This window comes from Xyrauchen texanus, chromosome 10, assembly GCF_025860055.1.
Source record: "Xyrauchen texanus isolate HMW12.3.18 chromosome 10, RBS_HiC_50CHRs, whole genome shotgun sequence".
In the NCBI taxonomy this organism is placed as follows: domain Eukaryota; kingdom Metazoa; phylum Chordata; class Actinopteri; order Cypriniformes; family Catostomidae; genus Xyrauchen; species Xyrauchen texanus.
Genome location: NC_068285.1, coordinates 21112282 through 21136335, shown reverse-complemented (window position 1 = coordinate 21136335; position 24054 = coordinate 21112282). Strand labels below are relative to the sequence as shown.

Genomic DNA, 24054 nt, shown 5'->3' with positions numbered 1-24054 from the left:
TATTTATTAGGTTATTTAACAGGGACATTGCAGAAACATTGCTACAGTTTCAAGCAGCAGATGCTCCACATACAGGATTGAAGCCAAAGGCTAACATGAAGGCTTTTCAATCTGACTGAGCTATCAGTCGGATTCTAAATTGATTATTTGGTTGCATGTAAACGTGGCCACTGAGGCACTTACAACTGAAGTGAATGGGGCCAATTTTGAACGTTAAAATACTCTGTTTCAAAAGTATATCCAGAAGACATAAACAATATGTGTAAGCATGATTTTAGTGTGATAAAATCACTTAAATTGTCCAAATATTGTCCCCATGTCTTCCATTGTAAGTGCTTCACTGTACCCTTGATTTTTGCTTTATTTTAATTGTATTTTTTTTAAAGAAAAGGAGGGACAAGTCGAAATTTATTTTTGTGGTAATCAACATTATGACACAAATGCTGTCGATTGAGCTTAACTTGTATTGAACCCTGAATATTCCTTTAATATCTTCTACAACTTTAAAATTAATCTTGTTTCAAGGATATCAAGATACCATTACTAGAAATCAGATCAGACCTGTGATCCATTTTTTTAGTTGTGACCCACCAGAGTTAAATAATTACAGGCCTATTTGAGTTTGTTTTTAAAATGAACTTGTGCAAAGTGATTTTGCCCATGGCTGCTTGTGATCGAGGCATCAGAGATGATGTGACTCTTATTGCGTTACACATTGGCCAGGGCATTCTTCTCATTTATTAATTGCTGGCTTGTGGGATTGCATCTGGGGGAGGCCCAAGAGTAGGTGATTAATGGGCAAGAGCTGTGTGCAGTAAATACGAGACATTCTTCTCGCCTCTAGCACATCCTGTGAGGGTGGAGAGGGTCTGTCCTCCAAAAATCCTTGTAATGTGTCTGAAACCTGATGGCTGTTTTTCCCCTGCCTGAATCTGTATGTATTAAGGTGCTCAACTCTGATTAGGTTTCCCCTTGAAAGCCTGGCCTTTGTGCATGTTATCACCCCTGTGAAGTCTTATGCTTTCTCACCCTGAGTGTTTTGCACGCAAAAACCACATCATTCCCTATGTGAACATAATGAATAATGTTGAGGAAAAGATGAATTGTTATTTTATATTGTGAGTGTAAAAGGGCGTTCTCCAGGGTGTGCGGTTTTCTATACAACACAACATTAGCGAGCTGTGTCTCAATAACTCACTCAGTTGCTATGTATCATTCCGGTAACAGCCATTCAAAGGAGCCTGTCCAAAACCATATATCCTGTAGATCGGAATGGACCAAAGTCAAACTTACACTGCCAAGGCTTAGGACCAAATGTTTCCACAGACTAAATATCTGATTCCATTCTGATGAAGAGTTTTTCCTGTCTTCCTCAGGGAAAATTATTGGAGAAAGAGAAGTGCAAATGTTAATGGAGCTGCTAGGAAAAAAAGTGAAAATAACAAAAGATTGAGAAAGGAGTGCTTTGACTCATGAGGTTCTTTCACCTAAAAGGGCTTTTAATAACTTTTACTCAGTATTGACTTATTGGGCCATACCCCCAAACCTCAAACAGGTCCAGGTCATATACAAGGCTTTTTAAAACTGAGCTGTCACTCATGATTATCCCATGGAATATTAAAAATAAAGGCACATCATCAGTCAACACTTTAAGATCCAGTCAATCAACAGATGTTATTTTGAGATTAGGTGAATTTATACCCTCACTGCCTCTAATATTTCACTGAGTGCCGTGTTCCTAACTTGGGTTAAGGACATTTTGCTATTCTTAATCCAACACAGATTATTTTTCATATCTGATCTTTGTAATGACCAAACTGATATTATATGGAATGGAATATTGATTATTTAAAGTTGGAGGGGTTGCTTTAAAATGTAATGTAATTTAGTACAAAATACAATTTTGACTTGCTACACGTTTAAATTGCTGAGTATGTTTACATGCACATCATTATGCATTATGAAAGCAGCTCATTCTAAAAATATGCCTAGGCAGAGGTGAAAAAAAAGTGATTAGATAATTTAGAAATTATCAGGTTTTTCTTCAGTTTTCACCTCAAAAGGTAAACAGATATGAACACATCGCAATAATTTTTTTTGCTAAAACACTTTATGAACTTTTGGATAACAAAAGCAGATATTAGGGAGAATGATGATCTCACTCGCCATTCTCTTTTATTGAATGGAAAAAAGATGCAATGAAAGTGAATGGTGTCTGAGACTAACATTATCCCTAACATCTAGGTTTATGTTACACGAAGGATAGAAAGCCATATGGGTTAGAAATTATACAAGGTTAAGTAAATGATGACTCAATCTTCATTTTTGGGTGAACTACTCCTTTTAAAGTAATTTGATAATTCATTATAAGTATTAAGTTTTAGCCTGTTGCGCCAACAACGATGCCAGCACTGACATCCCAACTAAGGCTTTTGGATTTTATAATGGTTATAATGACTATGACAGTCATTTGCCAGGCCAGACATTCAGTCTAACTTTCCTAAGTGGAGGGTGAATCCCTTGTTCTCTGTCTCTCTTCCAGCTGCAATAACAGACTCATCTGTTCCCTGCTCTATGGGCAGCAATGGTTATCCCTAACTCTTTTGAGTCTAAATCAAAGACATATGAACAGAGAAGATATATCACCCACATGCACTGATCTAAAGAGAGAGATGAATATCATGTCTACACAGATCACCATTATAGAAAGAGTGAAACAGAGGTTAGAGGGGAGGATTCTTGGCTGTGTACCATTTTATATTCTTTCCATGTTTTCTGGAAGTCCACACTGCCATCTTCACGTCTCTGGATCACGGTCCAGCCTCCCCCAGCAGACTCCATGTTGCAGTACACCTGTTTGGAGACGGGCATGCAAATCAAATATTAGAGACATGTACATGAACGCTGCATGTCTAACTATAAACTCGCTAACTGGCTATGTATGAAAATGGTTAATGATAGCCTCAGCAACCATTCACTTTCATTGTACGGAAGGAAAAGGATGTAATGAAAATTAATGGTAATTTAAGACATCATTCTTCCTAACATCTTTATTTGTTTCTCCTATCATCAAAAAAACAATTCCTTGTGTTCTACCCACTCCATACGGGACACGAACCAGCGTCTCCGGCATGGGAGGTGGGTGCGCTAACAAGGTGGCTAAAGCCTTTAGCATCAGTTGCTAGTGCACCTAAGCATTAGATTTAGAACAACGATGAAATTGAGCAAATGATGACAGAATTTTTGGAATTGCAATGCTTATTTCTCAGTGGATATTTTTCAGAATTATTTTTATTCTTTTAACCAACCGCCAAACCGCATGCACTAGATTGTGGAATATCACAGACAGCAAAGGATACTGTACGTTTTTTTTTTTTTTAATAACCAGATCTTAGTAGACAGAATATTCCACCAGCATTGAATTCGTACATGCCTTGATCCCTTCCTAACTCTGTATTCTGCCTTCAAAGGCAGCATTTTGCAGGTTTTAGAGACAGCCTCACTTGACCTAATGGATCATTATAACATTAAAATAACAACAAATCGCATTAGTTTAGTGATTTCTTAAAAACAGTGATTAGTGGAGAGGCAGAGTAGCAGCTCTGTAGCTCAAAGCTGTGGTGCACAAGGACACCTGGCTGTAATCTAGCACAGTGTGTAAAGAGCAATACCATCACCTCAAACTCACACAGCTGAACACACACACTGACCAGTCTGGTTACAATTAATCCAGTATTAATGGCTGGACCAACACTGAAACCGGACTTTTAGGAACAGACACATTCATGAATGCTTTTTTTCATTCTGTAAAGGGTGAAAATGTGCAGTATTTACCTTAAGGAGCTATTTCTAATTCACCTGACTCTTACACATTACTTATATTAGATTAGATTCAACTTTATTGTCATTGTGCAAAATACAAGTACAGAGCCAATGAAATGCAGTCTGTACATATGAAATGCATATTATTGATGCAACTACATTGATTCAGTCATATTATAGTAATAATTCAAATGATAATGAAATACAATAATAGTTGTGACTTAGATTTAGATCTTAACACACTGGGTAAATGTTTGGATTTTTTTAATCTAGAATTTTTATTTTATCTAATAAAGTAAATTCTGTCATCATTTACACATCCAAATGTTTTTCCAAACCCTTAAGATTTAGTTTATTCCATGAAACCTAAAAGGAGAAATTGGGTAGAATGATAGCCTCATTCACCATTGACTTTCACTGTATGGAAAAATATGCAATTAAATTGAATAGTGACTGAGACTCATTTTCCGTTCCTCAGAAGAAAGAATGCCATTCAGGATAGGACCAACTTGAGGGTGAGTAAATGATGACATCATTTTAATTTTTGGGTGATGGAATTGGCTATCCTTTTAAGAACATTAATATTACTTAATTATATTGTTTGAAGATCGTTATTTAAGACAGGTAGAAACTAGTCAATAGGTAGAAATGCCATTAAAATTCCATGTTTTATCTTCTCCATGGACCCCCTGGAGTACCTCCAGGGACCCCAGGGATACATAGACCCAAGGTTGGAAACCCTGGTCATAAACAGAATGAAACCAATAGGACTTAACAACCTCTAAGTGTTTCCTGGTGCCATGGAAATAACCCATCCTATATCCAGCCATCCCACATACCTTAGCAGACAAGTTCACCAAAGCCATCTGAGCATCCACTTATTCCAAAATGGAGTCTGTGTGCTTTATATTAAATCCTAATTAGACAATAACTAAACACTGAAATTCAAATCCCTACCTTTTTAGTCTCTTGTGGGCTGATATTGATGGTGTAAACTCCATTTTTCTGGAACCTTGCTTGGTAGAGGTCTGCGCAGTCCCGGTACTTCCTCTCCTCGTCAGCTTGCTTTGTGCTGTTTGGCACCACTGAAGACATAAAGTGTACTGTGTTGGTAATAGCGAAAATATAAATGTCCAGGAAAGTAATAAATGTAGCTGTTTATATTGGTACACACACATTAGAGAACATCTGTGGATCTGCCCATTTTGTTGAATAAATAAAGCGATTTCCACTCAACCTTTCGCTTGACTGAGCGTGACTGAGGCAAAGATTCTGCCAAACAGAACATGTCAACACCATGGCTTCCATTTCAACAAGACAGCAATAATTAGTAGACAAATAGACTAATGTTATTTAATGAACTCCTCAAAATCTGGCAGGTGATAGCAATTTGTCAAAATCCACTGGTCCATATGACACTTTAATCCTAAATAATTTGCATCAACCGCCGTGAATTTAATAAAAGAGGGTTTAAGATGGAATGCTCTGGACATGGACCAGAAACAGCTCCTAAAAAAGGCATTCTGTTAGTATATAGACATATATATATACAGAAGAGGATTATTTATAAAAGTATAATTATGATTGACAAGGAGTATATATTATTTATTGCTCTAGCTTCTGTCAGCAGGCCTACACAGTGGATATGTGTATACAACTGTCCTTTCCTAATATCTGTTTCATGTTACAAAATAAAGATATGTAAGCATACCGGAGAATGGAACAGCTGTGCAATATCAATACTATTACAATTATTAAATATTGCACGTTTTGTAATGAATCGCATGCAAATACTTAATGGAATAAACAATATGCATAGCCAAGGCAATTTCAAAAAACAGCATCAGTTTTCATGCGATGTCTCAAATCTGGTTAGACTTATTTTGAAATCAAAAGGACACCACTGACTTCCAAGATCTCTGGTGTGTTATCGGCATGATCTTCTGCCAGTGAGTGACACATTTTAAGCGTGAAAGTCTTTTAATCAAAGTTCTGATCTTTGGCTTCCAGAGAGAAGCCCCTCTGTTCGAACCGACAGCTGCGTCTCTGTCCATCTGCAGACAATTACGCTGCCAATATTTTGAATCCAAGCAAGAGTCTGCGGACAAAATACTACAAGCTATAAATTTCAAGATCCTGTTATAACAAGTGGCTTATATTTACCATGTCCTTGTTATATAGATGGAAATTCCTTCCGATTCCTCTCCGTTTTTTTCTTCTTTCAGTTCGTTAAGTGCTAAAGACAGCATCTCAGTTTTCACACCATTGTTATTTCTGTTGGGACTATTTAAGGAGAGGAGATGTCACTGCTAAAAGGGACGTGTCAGGGGTGTTTAAGCAGAACTTTGATCCTTGTCACAGGACGGAGGGCTTGGGCGGGCAACCCTTCATTCAGGGATATTATTCTTGCCGCTTAGGTAAAGGATTGAGTGTCAGCGACAAGCATCTCCTGCTGTGACAGGCTGACAGAGAGGAACTTTGCGCTGCGGAGTCTAACACAACAAAAGCCCAGCTGTGTCAGACAACGGCAATTTACCGTCTATAGCCAGGAGCCGAAAACTGCAGGGCTGGACAGCACAGTATCAGCCAAGTTCAATGCAAGCGAGGACAACACTTGCCATTACGCAAACAACTATTGCATGAATTTGGCTTATTGTTTTCTCTTGTTGTACTTTATGTTAAAGAGCAATTTACTATGTTTATTATATTAATGCTTGTTATATTTTTAGACAAACAGAAAGTTATTGTACTAATCTTTGGTGAACATATGGTAGGTCTTTACTTAAAACGACTTATTAAATAACAACTAAAATATTTAAATTATATAGCTCGATGAACCTAATTTTTTTTTTCTAAAAATCTAAATATCTGTTTGTAGAGCTACAGTACTATGGAAGAGAACTGTTATCAGATAATAATGTCAAGGTACTAAATAATTACCAAGTTAATTTGCCACACAGGGAAGTTGTTAAAACAGTGAAGCAATAAGATGTGTGTTTTCTCTAGAATTATTATAATTATTTTTGTGAATTATATCCTCTAAGGTCAATTTTCACAATATTATAATATTTGTACAATATTTTTGTTATAGCTCTAAGGTAAACAACAGAACACCACATTGATATTATGTAAGGGTGTAACAGTTCAAATTTATCACGTTAGGTTTGTATCACGGTTTTAGGGTCACGGTTTTGGTATGGTTCGTTATTTATGTTCAGAAAAAAGAATATTACTGCCAAATCCAAAGTCAAATATATTCTATTTCGTAACAAACACTTCAAGAGATTTTCACTCACTACAAATCACCATGATTTTACTACAGTAACCATAGTTTAAAATTTTTTTTGTAAAATCATACTAACCACAGAATTGCCATGGTTACTGTCATGGTTACTATACTAAAGTAAAATCAAGGTTACTATTTCGAAACTACAGTTTCACTGCTGTAAATCAATGGTTAGTTGTATCAAACCTATGATATCTGTAAGGCTACTACAGAATTACTGAATAAAACCATGGTTAATATTCGTTACTGTCCTTAACTAACTTAGCTTCCCCTATAGAATATCATGACCAAATGTCCAAAAACCATAGTAATAAATTGGTGATTTATTGTATGTGTTACCAAATAATGAAAAAAAAATGTGTAAGGTGTCTCCATATTGGATCTGATCTGAATACAAAATGAGAGCTCCACAATTATGTTTGCAAAACAGGGACATTTGACAATGTTTGAATGCCTAGGAACAATGTTCATGCTTTACATGTAAATCTTAACTATGCAGAGGTACATGGAGCTATTAAACAGCTTGTACCCTAGCACATAAAATTATATTCACATTTCACAATATTTACTTACATTTGAATTCTTAGTGGTTCAGTTGGGACTTTTGTTTGGAACAAGTTTATGTAAAAAGAATGATCGGGAAAACCAATTTTATAAAGCAGAACTCTCAAGGGCTTCACTGACACTTCATAGGCTAAGTCTGAGAATAAGTAAGAAATAAAAATCCCCAGCGCGGTTTGTTAGACTGAAAAAGGCAATTGCTCTACAAACTACAGCACTGCATCTTTATATAAACAATTGAGTCTGATTCCTACAAATGGAATGAGACTAATGACCGCCAGCTGAGTTAGAAGAACAGTGATTTGGTGTACCTTTAAAAACATTCCATAAGCCATAAACCACTCTAATCATAATTTGTGCCTCAACCCCCAAAAATAAAAATTCATGCTCTGACATATTACCTTGTTTCATAATTACATGTAGTACATGCAGTACAGAGTCATCGTCTGCCCCTAGAGTACTGAATTCAGAAACAAAATAATATTGTGCTCTTTTAATGCACTAAAGATGATTGATGCCCTATATTAAGTCTGATAATACAATTCTGCAGAAAGCAAATTATCATTAGCAAGTAGAAATTAAAACCAACCAAATGGGAACAATTATATATAATAATACAACTTTGCTCATTGTAGTCCAATCATATTATTCAGATTTTTATATAAAAAAAAAGAAAAAGAAAGAAAAACTCATGGAAAAGTGCTGCCATGATGCTAGTGTTGTGGGTGGTTGCCAGGGTGTCGCTATGCTGTTGCAAAGTTCCCATACAGAAATCTGATATATGCCAACATTCAGTATGTAAAACACACAGTGCTGGGTAGTAACGGATTATATGTAATCTGGATTATGTTATCAGATTACAAAAATCAAGTACTTGTAATTGGATTAAATTAAATAGTAAAACACTTGTAATTGGACTACAGTTACTTTTTATAGTTTACATGATTGCATATTAACAAGGCAATGTCAGTTAATTGATAATAATTTATTGATCACCTTCTTCATTCTCTTTTTACATTTTTTAAAAATTTTCTTTATAAATCATCACACCGCTGGTATACGTTTGATAAATATTTTCGGAAGAGAGGGGGAGGGTTGTTTGTTAGAACACTTAGAACTGAACTCGCTTCTAGCCAGCCAGGATCTGTAGAGATAATTTCATTTTAAAGAATGAAATTACACCAGTGGTGTGAAGCTCACACATTGAAATGAATTGTTTCAAAGCATCTAGTGGATGCCATCTTTAAGGGTCCTGTCTGCAGGGTACACAATAGTTCAACAACAAAATGTGCATCAATATGGATAAAGCCCATTGCTCTACTGTTGCTGCTGATGCATTGTGACCACTGCATGAAACTTGACATAAACTTGATACAATTGTTCCTTGTGTGACTCGGTTGAACTCTGCTGTTATAAAATATTCTGCTCTTTTAGAATATTCTTGCTGTTAAAAAGATAATATCTTGCACCTCAGCTTTGGACCATGAAGGTTAAGCACTTTAAATAATGTCATATTCATGTTAGAATGTAAAAAACAGCATGATAAACAGTGCTCTGATTTTCTTCCCCAAAAAGGACATTCAGAGCTAGATAGAATGTTGTTTTGAAAATGTAGCAGAGTCATGCTTTTGGACAGTCTACCTATGAGGTGCCTTCCTGGCCACCTCAATGGACAGGCCCTCCCATAGGAGTCATTAAGTTTGAGTAATTCAGCCAGAGGTCAGGAAAGTGACTTTTGTAGCACACAACTGGGCACAGCAACACAGGGAAAAAGACCATACAGGCTGTAATTTATTTTTCATTACACCTAAAATCTCCACTTTTCCTAATTTATTTAGCTTTGTTTGGTAATGTGTACTTGTGTTCACAATTATACTTGCTTGTTAGTGTCACACGGAAATCTTGCTACAGTATGCGTCCAAACTTATGAATAAGCCAAACCAAAGTGGATCCAAACTGTATTTTATACACCCAAATTAACCCCTGAAGGAACACATTTGTGATGTTTTATTCAGGTCTTAGTCCAGGAACACCCAAAACAAAGGTGGAACCAAAATTGATCTCGCTTTGCTTGACTGGCTGATGCACAAATTTGTATTCAAGATAACTGTAGGGTTTGTAATATGTGCTATTCTTCCTCAAGTGCATGCAAAAATACACATAGTTCTTTTATAAAACCAAATGTGGCACCATGGAGTTTACCAAAGAAATGATTGATGTTTTGAAGCTAGGTTTTTAACATTTAGTTTTACGAGATGTCCATCAAAGTTAATAAAGCTATATGAAAAGCAACAGACACAAATCTTGGTAACTATAAGAGGACATTAAAGGTGCAATTTATTAAAAACAAAATTAATACTGTCATTATTTACTCACCCTCATGTTCTTCAAAAGTCATATGCTGTTATTATTGTTTTTAATTTAACAATAATTAACATTTATATAAACATCTGTGAGAATTACTAGAAATTTGGATGAAAATCCTATTAACTTATCAACTCAAAACCACTCAGTAGTCAAAATCTATTAAACAACATTATATTTTTCTAACTAAACAACATCAAAACAACTAATACAACCTAACTGTGTCCTTAATAGGGATTTAAACCAAATCTGTTCTGTTAACTTGCATGAACTGTACAGAATGACTTCTATATATATATATATATATATATATATATATATATATATATATATATATATATATATATATATATATATATATATAATATTATTTGTGAAGCCAAAGTCGTTGCCCCAGTAAAAATTGATTGGTTAAACCTCGTAACCAATTTTATTTCAGAATCTTAAATATAAAATGTCTTAAGTGCATTTTCATAGTCTTGACAAAGTCACAAAATTTTCATCCCGTACTAAAAACTATGTGGTGTTTAAAAATTATGATCTAACTCTCCAGGGTCAAAAATGACCTGAACACAATAGAAGGGTTAAGAATAAAATGTTGGTCTTTTTCACACACAATTGTATGTCTTCAGATAACTTGGAATATAGCACACAAGTCATATGGACTAATCTTATGGTGTTTGTTTGATGGCTTTGTGCCATTTTTTAAGCTTAAATGTGCACTCAGTAATTATTTGAAGTTTGTCGAAGTGACTTACATTGGCTTACACTGTCACTTAGTGGCCTGGATTCTGTATCATTCAAGTTTTCAGTTACCAGTACCATTGTAGAAATCCACTATGCGCAGTAAACCAGGATTAATTCAATCCATGAATGAAAGTATCCAAAAACAGGGCAGTTACTGAGATTAAGTGAGTAGTATTCAGATGGTCATGTGATGCAAACAGGGCCGCCCCCATGATTTTATACATATGTTTCAAAATTACTATTCATTTCTTTAGAAGTAAAACTTTTTAAAATGAGAAAAATCTACTGAGTGCACCTTTCACAACTGTGAACTGTTATTTGTTATTTGAACTGTTATTTGTTCTATTGCAAAAATAACAACATATGTGTTGGAATGATATTAGTGTGAGTAAATAATGACAGAATTGTAATTTTTGGGTGAACTTCCCTCTACTTCTAACCCAGTTAGGCAAATCCACAAAAAGAGTTTTTATGCTTATGGCTTTATTTTGTTGTGTGAACTGAAAAGAGATATGGTTCCTTGTGCCAAGTCAAGGGCCAATCAAAACACAAAGGAAAAAGGTTAGAAACAGGAAGTAGTGTTGCTTACTCTGCCCTCATAGTAAGAAGAAAGTGCTGCAAGGAGTACGGTCAGAAGTGTGCGGTCCTGCACGACCTGTGCACTCACATCTATGACATTTTAAGGTACATTTTCTGTGACCAAAAAGACATGGGGCAGACGGCAGGCAGACATGGGGCCAAGAGGCCACACTGGGGTTGCAGTGGGGGAAACGGGGGTAATGAGTTCAGTACACTGACTCCTGCTGGTGTGAAGGCAACTATGAGGGTTAGAAGGAAACCTCAGATCACAGACCACTGCACTGGGGTAACATTCAGTCTGGCCTGTAACTCAATCAGGGGTTGTTTGACATTTCAGTCAACTGTTAACCACAGGCAGTATGCTGAAGCGTGATAAGCCGCATCCGTTGAGGTTCACAACACTGTCTGGAGCTAAACGTGTCTGACGCCAGACAACTCCATATTCTGCACCTACAAGGACGAGGCTTTTCTCATTGATAACATACATGTTATCACTAATAACATACATGTTACATAAAAAGCCATATCTGTAAAAAAATTCCTGTACTTTAGCACAACTATTTGAGAGTAAAGAAAAAGACTGGCTGCTACATTTGCTGTTTTGTTTCACTTCAACTGTGTTAACCAAACGTAACTGAAAACGAAAAATACGTTTCTGTTTTTAAACAGTTTTCCAAAACACTGCCCCATGTGTCATTGGTCTGCAATCAGATTGTCCCACAACAAACTTGCATGATTAGTTGAGCCAATGTTGCTGGTTGGGAAGCTCAAAGAAATAGAGCAATGTTTTGATAGCACCAAAGACCCACAGTGTTTACAGATTTTCAAGGAAATCAAACTAAGAAAGGCTTATAGTTGTCTTTGCATATTAAGCTGGGAAAAAAATATTTTAACTTTGAAACAATTACGCACTTTACTTTTAAACATGCAGGTTTACTTAGTTCTTATAGACTGATTCTTGGTTTTAGTACCCTGGATTATACAGAATATCTTCACATAGAGTTTTCTGGTATGAATATTTGGATAATCAGTATCAGAGCTATACTTTTTAGGGCTGTTTTACACAAACTGCGGCTGCATCTGAAAACTTGCTGCCTAATCAGTTAACAGAGTTTTTGAATGAATTCTTAAAGGAATATTCCAGGTTAATTACAAGTTAATCTCAAATGATAGCATTTGTGTCATAATACTGATTACTGATTACTTAAAAAAAAATCTGGGTTACAGTGAGGCACTTACAATAGAAGTGAATGGGGGCTAATTTTTTAACATTAAAATACTAACTTTTTCAAAAGTATATAGCCTCAAAAAATAAACCATATATGTGTAAACATGATTTTAGTGTGATACAATTACGTACTAACCTTTTCTGTGTAAAGTTATAGCCAATGTAATGTCAACAAACCCTAAAATGACTGTAAAAACAACAATTTAAACACATTTACAGCTCAAATAACAAAACGTTTTTCAAGAAGAATTAATGTTAGTGCTTTTATAAAATTATAAGCTTTGCATTTCTGCCTTTAAACCCTCCACAAATTGTCCCCATTTACTTCCATTGTAAGTGCCTCACTGTTTTTGCTTTTTTGTTAAGAAAGGAGAGATTAGTCGAAATGTAGTAATCAACACTATGCCACAAATGCTGTCGATTTAGCTTAACTTGTATTGAACCCGAAATATTATTTTAAGGACAACTAGTTTAATTATCATTCTGCACATACATGATTGTAGTACAGTGTGTGTGGTCAGATCATGTGCCACAGCAAAGATTTATTTAATAATACAAAAATTGAGTCAATCTAACTTAATCTTTGGATACCATGGTAGATGCCTTTATGCAGTAGGCAAAGTTCACAGGTAGCTACTGTACATGCCGAACAATAACAAGCACATCAGGTGTTCTTAGGGTGCAAGCAGGCCCATGCACTGCAAAAAAATCGTATTCTGACTCAGTATTTTACTCTTGATTTTGAATAAAAATATCATAACATGCTTAAAACAAGAAACATTAGTAATAGCTTAAAGGATGTTTTGATATTTTTACTGGAAAATATTAATTTAATAAGATTTTTTTATTTTTGTTTTGCCATGCAATGTATCTGTGTTCTATGTTTCTGCTTGTTTCAAGGTGGCTGGCTTTTTGCAGTGAAGCTAGGAATGTATTTCAATGAAAATTTTACAACTGATCTGTGCTTACCTGCTGTAACACCATCCTTGGCGCAGAGGCTAAGCAGGTTGCGTACAGTGTCCATCAGGTCTTGCTGTTGTCTCTGCAGAGTAGTGCTGTTACTGGTCGCTCGACTCAGCTGAGACTCCAGCTCCCGAATCACTGCACTCTGCCTGCTAACCAGAGACTGAAGACTGCTCTTCTCCTCCCGCAGAGCCTCCAACTCCTCTATGTGCCTGTCCTCCATCTCCTGCATTTTTAACTCCAGAAACCTGGCCAGGAATGAGATTAATGGGGAAAGACAGAGAAAGAAAAAACAAGTGAATGAAGTGAAATGTAAAAATTATTTAATTGGTGCCATATTTTGTGCCACAATACCATAGTTACGATTATTGCTAATGTTACTACTATAAAATCATTCAATTTATATGGGATCTCCTTCAAACTGAATAAGAAGTCTTTTTTCTAATACCAAAAGTTAAATTGTATTTTTAAGTCAAGTTTGATTATACTACTCTAAATTTACACAGACTTCGGTGTTTTAGACAGAAACTGGTTAAAATGTTAGTAGGGTTTACATGAAAGGCATTAAAGCATCATTTTAAGTGCTAGTTTAATTCAAACTATTAAACTATATGGATATTTCTTATTGGGCATTATATATATATATTTACCATATCCAACACATTTTTTCTTCATATCTATAATTGGAGTTTGTGCATGCTAAAAAGTTTTAGTTAGAATGTTTTTAAAAGAATAATGATTACAATAATAATCACTCTATATTGCAATTGCTTTAGTCTTTAATATATTTATTTATCGAGAAATGAATCAAGATATATATATGTAGTTTATGATATTGCATAGTTTTGAATGTGTAGATAACAGATATACACAAAATGTCTTGTCTGGGTTCTGTGCAGAGAACTTTTAAAGGAATATTTCATCCAAAAATTACAATTTGCTGATCATTTACTCACCTTTATGTTGTCTCAAACTTGTATGACTTTCTGTCTTTGGTGGAATTCAAACAAAGACATTTTGAAGGAGATATGATGTGAATAATCAATATAATGCAAGTGTGGCAGGGCGGAGGGCGGGGCCGGGTCGTGATCCTACACACCCGGTCCCATATTAGGCTAATCAAGCCTCCTAGAGGGATACAGGCTGACTGTGGAGGATCACGCAGGAGAGAGAGATCGTTTACGGACATGTCCGTCATGTGTGTGTTTGTGTCTTCTTTTAAGTTAATCATTAAATCATTATTTATATCGTCAAGCCAGTTCTCGCCTCCTCATTTCCGTTGATCACTTCACAACTTAGAGTCAATGCGGTCCAACACGTCAGAACTCCAAAAAGGACATAAAGACAGTATAAAGGTAATACGTTCAAATTAAGTGGTTTAATCCATGTCTTCTGAAGCACTTGGCACAAGCGAAGAGCCCATGTACACATGCTTTATACACTCTCTTTGTATGCGTCAAGCACAAGGAATTGTAATCAAGCTTATTTATGATAGCACCATGAAGACTGCTGATGGAAAGATTTATAGTAAAAAATAGTTGCATTTTTGTCTTTATTCACCCAAAAGAGATTGTATCACTTCAGCAGGTGTGGATTAAACCACATGAGTCATTTAGATTACCTTTATGCTGCTGTTATGTTTTTTGGGAGCTTGGAAGGGTTGGGGCCATTGATTTGCATTGTATATATATATATTAACATCAAATCTCCATCAACATATCTTCATTTGTATTCTGCTGAAGAAAGAAAGTCTTACGAGTTTAAGACGGCATAAGGTTGAGTAAATGATTAAAAAAAAAATATATTTTTGGATGAACGATTCCTTTAAGAACTCCTGCTCTAAAGTTTCTCCTTGATGATGCTGTACTTTTATTCAGTATTTACAGAAACAAATAATAGAAACCTCTTCATATAAATAGCTTCATACAGCTTTGGGGATTACAGTAAATCTAAAACGGATCCAGGCTTTAAATCTTTTCTGTGCACCTTGGAAACCAGATGCACACTGGGCCCTATACATTATGTTGTTTAAGTAAAATTCCATAAAGAACTTCAAAAGTATGGAATATTAATTTTGGTTGGAAATAGGAGAAATAAAATGCATAATGTTATATGACATGAGTAATTAGATCAACACTGGTAACTAAACCCCATACAAAGACAGTTCCGTTTTTGTTATTTTCTATTTTTCTATTATCTTTTCTAAATATGAACTCCTGTCTGCTTTTTTAACAACAGCTAACCTTGAAGCACATACATAGATCACTGGGAATTAAAATTCTCGTTTTGACAGTAAAAGAGAAACACGTCCCATTAGACCAATCAATACACTGAAAACCGGAAAGCACTTTAAAAGTTAGGCATTGCAAAATCATTGCAAACACGCAAGACTTCATCTGTTCGTCTTCATAAGGGACTGAGTTTAACGGCAGGGCAGGAGACATCACTCACATTTTGGCAAGATTCATTTCACTTCACTGCATAGGACCATGTTCAATTCTGAGAGCTCATCACATGTCAAGAATTTAAAATCATTTAGTGTAATTATCCGTGTTGTGGTTTTGGCTTAAGATGCTGCTTTTCCAAAAAATCACAAGCAAGTTAGATTTACATGTCTTTACTGGAAGATTAAACAGCAACTCAGTCAAACAACTTGAGCACGGTCACTACTGAATCTGAGAACAGTGTTTGAATTGTTTTCGAGCTCTTGGTGGGTTCTATTCCCATGCTGGAATAATTGTTCTTTTTTTAATAAATCAATAACTCCACCACCCCCCACCATTTTTTTCCCTATGGAAAGTTTCTTATCTATAATATGGGATCCAGCAGGACCAGGACCACCCAAACCCCCTCAATTCAAACACTATCAGTGAAGTGTTATTGTGGAGTTGTTATGTTTTTGGGGGTTTACCCATTCTTGTCATGGATCTTGTTGATTTCATTGGTCTGAATCATGAGTTGTTTCTCCAGCTTATTGGTGGATAGTGAATTCTCCAGCAGCTGAATTTCCAACCTTGATGTCTGGTTTAAAACCTGGAAACAATAACATTTCTGTAGAAAACACAGTAATCCTTCTGCAAAAACACAGACCTTAAAACCATATCCTAACTGAGTAGAACCTCAGGAGAAGTCATAAACAGAATATAGAGATCCACTGTACCGCAGTACCATACGGTAGCACTTAGGAACAGTTATTCACTCAAGTTAACCTCTTATTTGACAATTCATCTAAAACACAATTTCACTGTATCCCTCTGTGTCGCATAAGAAAATGAGGCATAAAGACATTTAAAGCATTACCATGATACATAAAAAGAGACTGTACCTCTAATGTGGCATTATTGTTTTTCTTGGAGTTTTAAGGATATATGGAAAAAAGTGGTTCACTAAATGGAGCATGTGATGACTGCTGGGAGGGAGATACCTGTGTCTCGACATTGGTAAGTTTGCGCGTCTGCTCTGCAGTCTGGGAGAGAAGACTTGTGCCCATTTCCAACATTGCCGCTGTGTGGTTGTGAACGGCATTCTGTTGTAACTGCACCATCTCTGTCTTCATGCTCTCTTTAATGTAGTTCTCTATCTGTAATGACAAGCAAAGAGATCATGTTGGTAAACAAAGGAAAAATAGAAAGCAAAAAACTAAAAATCTACACAAAATATAAAAGAATGGGCAGTCAAAAGGGGCAGTCAAACATACAACGGCTTGCAGCAGGGTCAGATTGGCCATCGGGAGAGTCGGAGCATTTCCTGCTGGGCTGGCGGGCCACTATCAGGCTAATGCACATTATGATATACATATATATATAATGCACATATACAGCATATCAAATAAAAATCTTAATAATGCTTATAATTCTTGAATGTTTCACGTACCCATCTTTGTTGTCAAACCAAACGCACGTTGCCATTACAAAGAAGCTAAACGCAGCACAATGAACAGAAGGATGTTCCAAGCTTCTCAGAGAACTTGCAACAGTAATTCTATCTATTTAGGTTGTCTCATAGGCTCTATTTTTTCTTGTAATCCCAGACTGATTCAATGATGTTGAGATCCTGGCTCTGTGGGAGCCATACCATCTGTTGTAGGGCTCTTTGTTCTTCTACTATTCACTTCAATTGCAAAGGGAATGTTGAAATCTAAAATCATATTTTATACTGATAAACTAAAAGCAGAATATGTCAAATAACCACCTACTGATGCAATTGAATACAGCAGTCAATTAGGAACATCTACTGCCAACCACCATTACAGAGTCTCAGCGACTTCCAGTTATTTAATTGCTTTAAAAAGTCAAAAGGACAATAATCAATCAAAAAAAGAAAAGAAATGAAGAATTCATGCTCAGATGTGTCTGCTTCTTCATGACCTTGGAGGCTTTGACAATCTACACTCCAGTAACTGTTAAATCCATTCAGAGGTAAAACATCTTTAACTTGACAACTCCAATGGGCCTACAGACACTTTAACACCCAGAGCACAGAGAGAGTTTAAAATTTTTTTAAGAGGCTAATAAAATGAAAGGAGACACCATTTGAGCGCAAGAACACAGGGGTAATCAAATCCACCACATATATGGCTTCCGTAAACTAAGAAAACATAACATAATAATAATAAATAAATAAATAAACTCTGCAGAGAAAGCCAAAACTTTAATCTTGCAACAACAACAAAAAGGATATTTCCATGTTGGCTTAATTTCAAAGGAATTTCTTATCTAAGGCAGTTTTCAGTCTCAGTTTTAAACTAACTCAAACAGTGCAGCAAAGCAACCGCTTGTAAAGTTAGTCTTCAAGGAAGGTAGAAGCAGATGTAGGTCATTTGCTCAGAGAGGAAGAGATGTAGATATCAAGCTGCAAGGGATGCTTAGGTTTATCATTAGTGCTTTCATGCTAATCTTCTTGCTGGAGAAGTGACAAGGCTAGAACAAAACTACTTCTATCGATGAAACCCCAAGAGATGTACACTGACTTTCAGGGCATTAGAAATGACAAAGTGTTTCACCATTGGATCTTTGTGTTCTTAATCATGTGTTCCTTGATGATAAGACCAGCATTTTCTGTATTTTAAATGCTGGTCCGCAGCATGGGATGCTGTTTTTTTGGTGTCCCCACCAGGTTTCGTAACTAGCTTAAAGAAATATTTTTAAAACGCAAATATCGAGGTTACAATAAGATGGTTTAAATGCAGAAATCTAAAGTGTTTCATTTTATAAAAATACTTCCATTCCTTAAATACTCATGTATTATTTGAACTTTAAAGTTGATTACAGGGTGCACAGGGTTACGTCGTCATGGCAACAGCATTATAAAATAGGATATAACTTTACACAGGTTAGTAAGTAATTTTATCATACTAAAATCATGTTAGCTTGCATAGTGTTTACATCTTGTGGCAATGTTTACTGATTGGCCCCATGCACTTCCACTGTAAGTGCCTCACTATAACTTTTTTAAGAAAAAAGGGTACCATTCAGAATAATGTTTTGTGGGAATTAGCACACATGCCACAAATGCTTTTGATTGAGCTGAACTTGTTTTGAACCCGGAATATTCCCTTATCAAGTAAGAATTCCAGCTACAACAGAAATCCCATGTTGGTTGACCAGCATTTTTAGCTGGTTAGTTGGCTTTTACTGGTCCACCAGCTAAACCATCACCAAATCAGCATAAACCAGCCTGGACTAGAATGGAAATTTTTGCTGGTCTAAGCTGGTCTTGTCAGCAGGGTTTCCAGCCACATCTGTTTCCAAACCTTGTTGCTTTGGCTGAAATCCATAAATATTTGATAGAGCTTAGAACTGAATGTCCCACTCTTAACCTGTTTAACGTAGCAGTAAAATGCAACTGGTTCATGTGTACATCCGGATATGTCACCAACTGAAAGCTATACCCACTGATGTGTGACAGAAAATATGTGGCTGCAAGACACTTGTGCAAATCTACAGTGACATCTGAATCACCCACTCCATTTTTTTACCACGATGCCAGCAGGCCAAGGTGCTCCACTTATTACAACATGGGTGATTCCTAGTAAATCCATTAAAATGAACAGAAAATGCAAGACTTTAGCAAGATCTTCAGGGAATTTTAACTGGCTTGTCCGTGGCTTGTCAGGATCCAGTCTTTCAAACATATCCTACTTAACTGCAGTTCAAGGACCTGATTAACACCATGCTGTAGTTTTATGGGTCTTAAACATACTAAAATTACATTTTAATTAATAATTGTATTATATGTGTTGCCACATTAGTCATTCCAACAAGTTTTCTGTTCTGTGTATGTCTAATCGATGAGTGTTGTTCAGAAACAAAGAGCTAAAATAATGTATTCATTGTAAGCTGAATGAATATCTTGGCAAAGCAAAACACATTTAGAAGATGAAAGGCGAGTTTGAATTGGAGAAATCAGCTGTAACTGCAAGGTTTGGAGAGGCTGCAAGGCTGAAGTGTAAAAACGATTTGACTTCATCCTGGAGACAAAAATACAAGGGCGTGGTAATATGAAGTCGAAGATTTAAGTGGGCCTTTATCTCAATTGGGTATGCAATGCACTAGCACTGCCAAGGTCATGGGTTCGATTCCCAGGGAAAGCATTGATTAACTGTATAACTTTGATTAAATGTATAACTTGAATGCATTGTAAGTTACTTTGAATAAGAGTCTGTCAATTTAATGTATGATGCAAATATTAAAGTATGAAAAACAAGAAAGGGAAAACCATTTGTGTCCTATATGAAAGGGTGTGGAATCTCTTCACTTTACCGCATTCTTACTCCACACTCAACTGGGAATACACATGTATTTTCATAAAAAAAACAAATATACAGTATGCTTATTCATGTTACTGCCTTAGCCATCAGCAACTACTTGCCATACATAATTAGGGCTACAGGCCAGTATCCATTCTTGGCATTGATTATAAATGTTAAATGTAATGTCAATGTTAAACACTGCAGGCATTAGAGGTGTTTAGCTGCAATTTGATCAGTAGTTTGATTAGATATTTGAACTATGACTCTGAAATGACATTAAGCTTCCCACTGTGGGTCTGTGTCTTACATTAAGCTCCATCTCTTTGTATTACATGTTTGACTTCGATCCAGTTTTAAGAGGCAACAGAGGTTTGGAGTCAGCTCCAATAGAAGGTTCACTTGTTGAATGATACAATGTTGGCCAAAGCGCTTAGAGCTAGTTGAGTCACCTTGAAAGGGTGTGGGTGCTATTCTGGTGGTCTGCAGAAACATAAGCCCAGAGATCCTTTGCTTTGCCTTTCTCTGGAAATTTGGTTGTTTCATGTCTTAAACTAGTGGGTTTCATGTGTGCAAAGGAAGGAGAATCAAGATTACACAAACAGAATCTTCATGCAAAAATACCACAGAGGAAACTGTAAAAGAGCTCTAGTGGGTGTATAGTTATTTCCCACTTCCATTTATTTACATAAATAAAACTGCCTACCCAAAGACAATAGATGAGGTATTGCAAGAGAAGAATATTTGGTCATGTTTTTTTGTTTTAGTTTTTTTATCCAAGTCATAAATAAGCACACAAATATGGCAGAAATAAACAAAATTGTTTTTTGTAGTGGATACACATATTTTGAACTAAATAAGAGCAAAAAGAATAGCTTGTGTGTAAAATGTGTGTGGACATTTTTACGCAGAAATCGCAACTCATAAATATGTTTGCATTCTAAATTTAGGAAACAAAATGATGAAATGATCACATACATACAGTACATACACATACATTACAGACTCCTGGTAGCCTTAGAAACATGGAATGTGTGAAGACAAAAAGTTTATTTACAGTATATATTAAGAATTGAATAACTACGAAAAAGGGAAGAACAAATTGATTTAATTACACACCTGTTGTGAATCCAGCATACACATTTTGTGAGAAAATATTCTGCAGAAATAAGTTCACAACTTGTATGCAATTATTACTGAATGAGACCTGCCACCTGCATTTTGTCTCAAAGACATATTCACACATGAGTGAATTTGGTATAACCAAGCATGATCAAGTAGGACCCTGTTGAACCTGGCAGAGTTGCACCTGGGGGATTGGCTTACATCTCACAGCTGCCCACCAGCAGAGGGTCATGCCAAATGAGGCAAGGTCAGTCATATCAGCGCTCAACAATCTGACCTGAGAGCAGTCACGTCTATATCAATATCACTATGATGTTTAAAGCCAGCCGAGTTTACTGAGTGACTTGCGGATTGATTGTGTTTATTTGCAAAGTGATGTTCAAGAGACCAAAATTTAAGAGGTCAAAATGTTCCCACACCCATTGCACTCTAGTTCCTGTTACACTTTTATTTTGGTATTTTCCTTAGTAGTGCACCTTCAAATTAATTTCAAAAGTTTGCACACTATTATTGCTATTTTTTCACATTTTAGAATACAAGTAAAGTTATCCAAACCATGAAACACCACAAATGTAAGAATGGGAAGTATGTAGTTTTATTTATATATATATATATATATATATATATATATATATATATATATATATATCTATATATTTTTTTTTTTTTTTATAAATCAAAACCTCTCATATGCAATGATCATGTCCCTTTGCCTAACTTACATCTTTGTACAATCTAGGCAGTCTCCCAAACAACTTTATAAAGAATGCACCAGGAATTCATTTTGAACGGTCAAAGGAGTTCAATACTGCTATTTTAAACAAAAATGTCAGTTTTATAAAGAAACGTAGGGACAATTTAGATTTATCTAAAGACATTTCTAAAAATGACTGCACTCATTTGAAGCATAAAAAGATTATTTTTAAGACCTTAGGGCCTTTCCCACTGGCGGTACTAAAGCCAGTTTTAGGTACATTTCCCAGGACTAGTGCTTTTCCTCACTTTTGCACCTAAGGAACTATAGTTCCTTGAAGCCATTTTAGGGAAAAGTATCTACACGGGGGTAGATACTTTTGGGGCATATTGGGACTGTGGGACCGTGGGAGGTGCATTTAAGCCAATGAATGAATATTTCCGTACAGTGATTTATGTTGAGTCATAAAAGCATTTATTGTAAAAGATAGTGTTGATAAATATGTTTATAGTGAATTTTCAACATGTTGTACGCTAAGTTCAGCGTGTGCTGCGTGGTTAAACAGCACTTTCACCACCTGGTCTCATCTCACTTTCACTACCTGGTGGTTGCTACAAGGAGCACCGCATGCACGCCTCGCAAGAACATTTTAAACTGTAACCTGAAGACACAGGCCGAAAACTGGAAAATGCTGCCTTCGGAGGCTGTATGAGGATGGATTTTACGATGCAGCCAAAATTTGTATAAAACAACCCTAAACAAACAAAAGTGTAGCTCCGATCTCAGCTTCCTACATCCGTGTTGTTGATTTTGTTGTTGTTATTGAAACGTGCATGCAAATAATGTCCGAATAATAATAATGGTCAATACTAGATGACATCACTTTGGTGGTTAATTTGTGAGTGCGAATGCAATAGGGGAAAAGTCTTCTCGGGTGTTTCGTTCCTTGTAAGAGTACTCATCTAGAAAGTTACTAAGGGAAAAGTTACTAGGACTGTTGGTGGGAAAGGGCATTTTGAGTCACATTAATTGAGCCTTGGTTTCCAACTTTAGACAGGCTTACTTTATTTGAATTTATGTAGGTCAAACAAAACTTTGCAATGGTTGTCAAAGTTCACATGCATGTTAAATATCCCTAATAATCTAATAAAGAAAATATCCCCTAAAAACTGATCTACCTTTGGTCAGTCATCACAGTCGTCACAGAAGATTTTATTATATGTTTATTATTTCATCAAATATCTGTGCTTTCCAACATAAAAAATAAATAAATATATGGGTTTCACAATTTTAGTCTTTCAGAAGAAAAAGGAAACACTCACTCCCAGAATCATAAAGAATACACATTAATCAAGCAGTTTAGGTGACAAAGGGGTTTTACCCATACAGAGCCAGAATTGCTAAAAGACCCTCTAAATCTCACATCTGTGTGCTGGACATAATCGCCTAACAGACTGGAATATCTCCCTAACTGCTAGTTGACATGGGGCAATAAAACTTTAGAGGTCTGTGAATTACAGGGGCCAGGTCACATGATGAACAGTGAGGTCAGTGATAACGATTATGGCTGGTGCTGTGATGCCAGCCTCTGCCTTTCTTACTGCTGCAGTGGCATGTTCATCTTTCTCCTGTCCAGTGTGGTTTATGAGTGTTTAAAACACTGTAATGAGTCTGTTAATTCTGAAAAGATCTCTTTTAAGCAATAATCAGCTACAATAAAGGTGCACTCAGTTTTTTTTTTTTTTTGTGCAAATTGCTAAGCAGAAGAAATAGTGATATAGAATAGTATATTTTTAAAATTTTTAAAGTTATCTAAGATGAAGAGATGAAGACTCTTGTCATTATCAATCTTAGGGAAAAAGCTGCTTTATTCGATACACATTCTTGAGTACTGCCATGTTGATCATCTGACCATCTGAATATTACTCAATTTATTC

General features: G+C 35.9%; 1 protein-coding gene across 1 annotated transcript in view; it reads right to left on the bottom strand.

Moving 5' to 3' along the window:
- LOC127650538 (angiopoietin-1-like) overlaps positions 1-24054 on the bottom strand; it is an 80810-nt gene that overhangs the window by 30109 nt on the left and 26647 nt on the right. Inside the window, exons 2-6 of the mRNA XM_052136005.1 lie at positions 16975-17130; positions 16462-16583; positions 13557-13798; positions 4780-4907; positions 2752-2853 (exon numbers count right to left, since the gene is read on the bottom strand). Of these exons, the coding sequence (XP_051991965.1) occupies positions 2752-2853; positions 4780-4907; positions 13557-13798; positions 16462-16583; positions 16975-17130 (750 nt within the window). The remainder of the gene's footprint in view (positions 1-2751; positions 2854-4779; positions 4908-13556; positions 13799-16461; positions 16584-16974; positions 17131-24054) is intronic.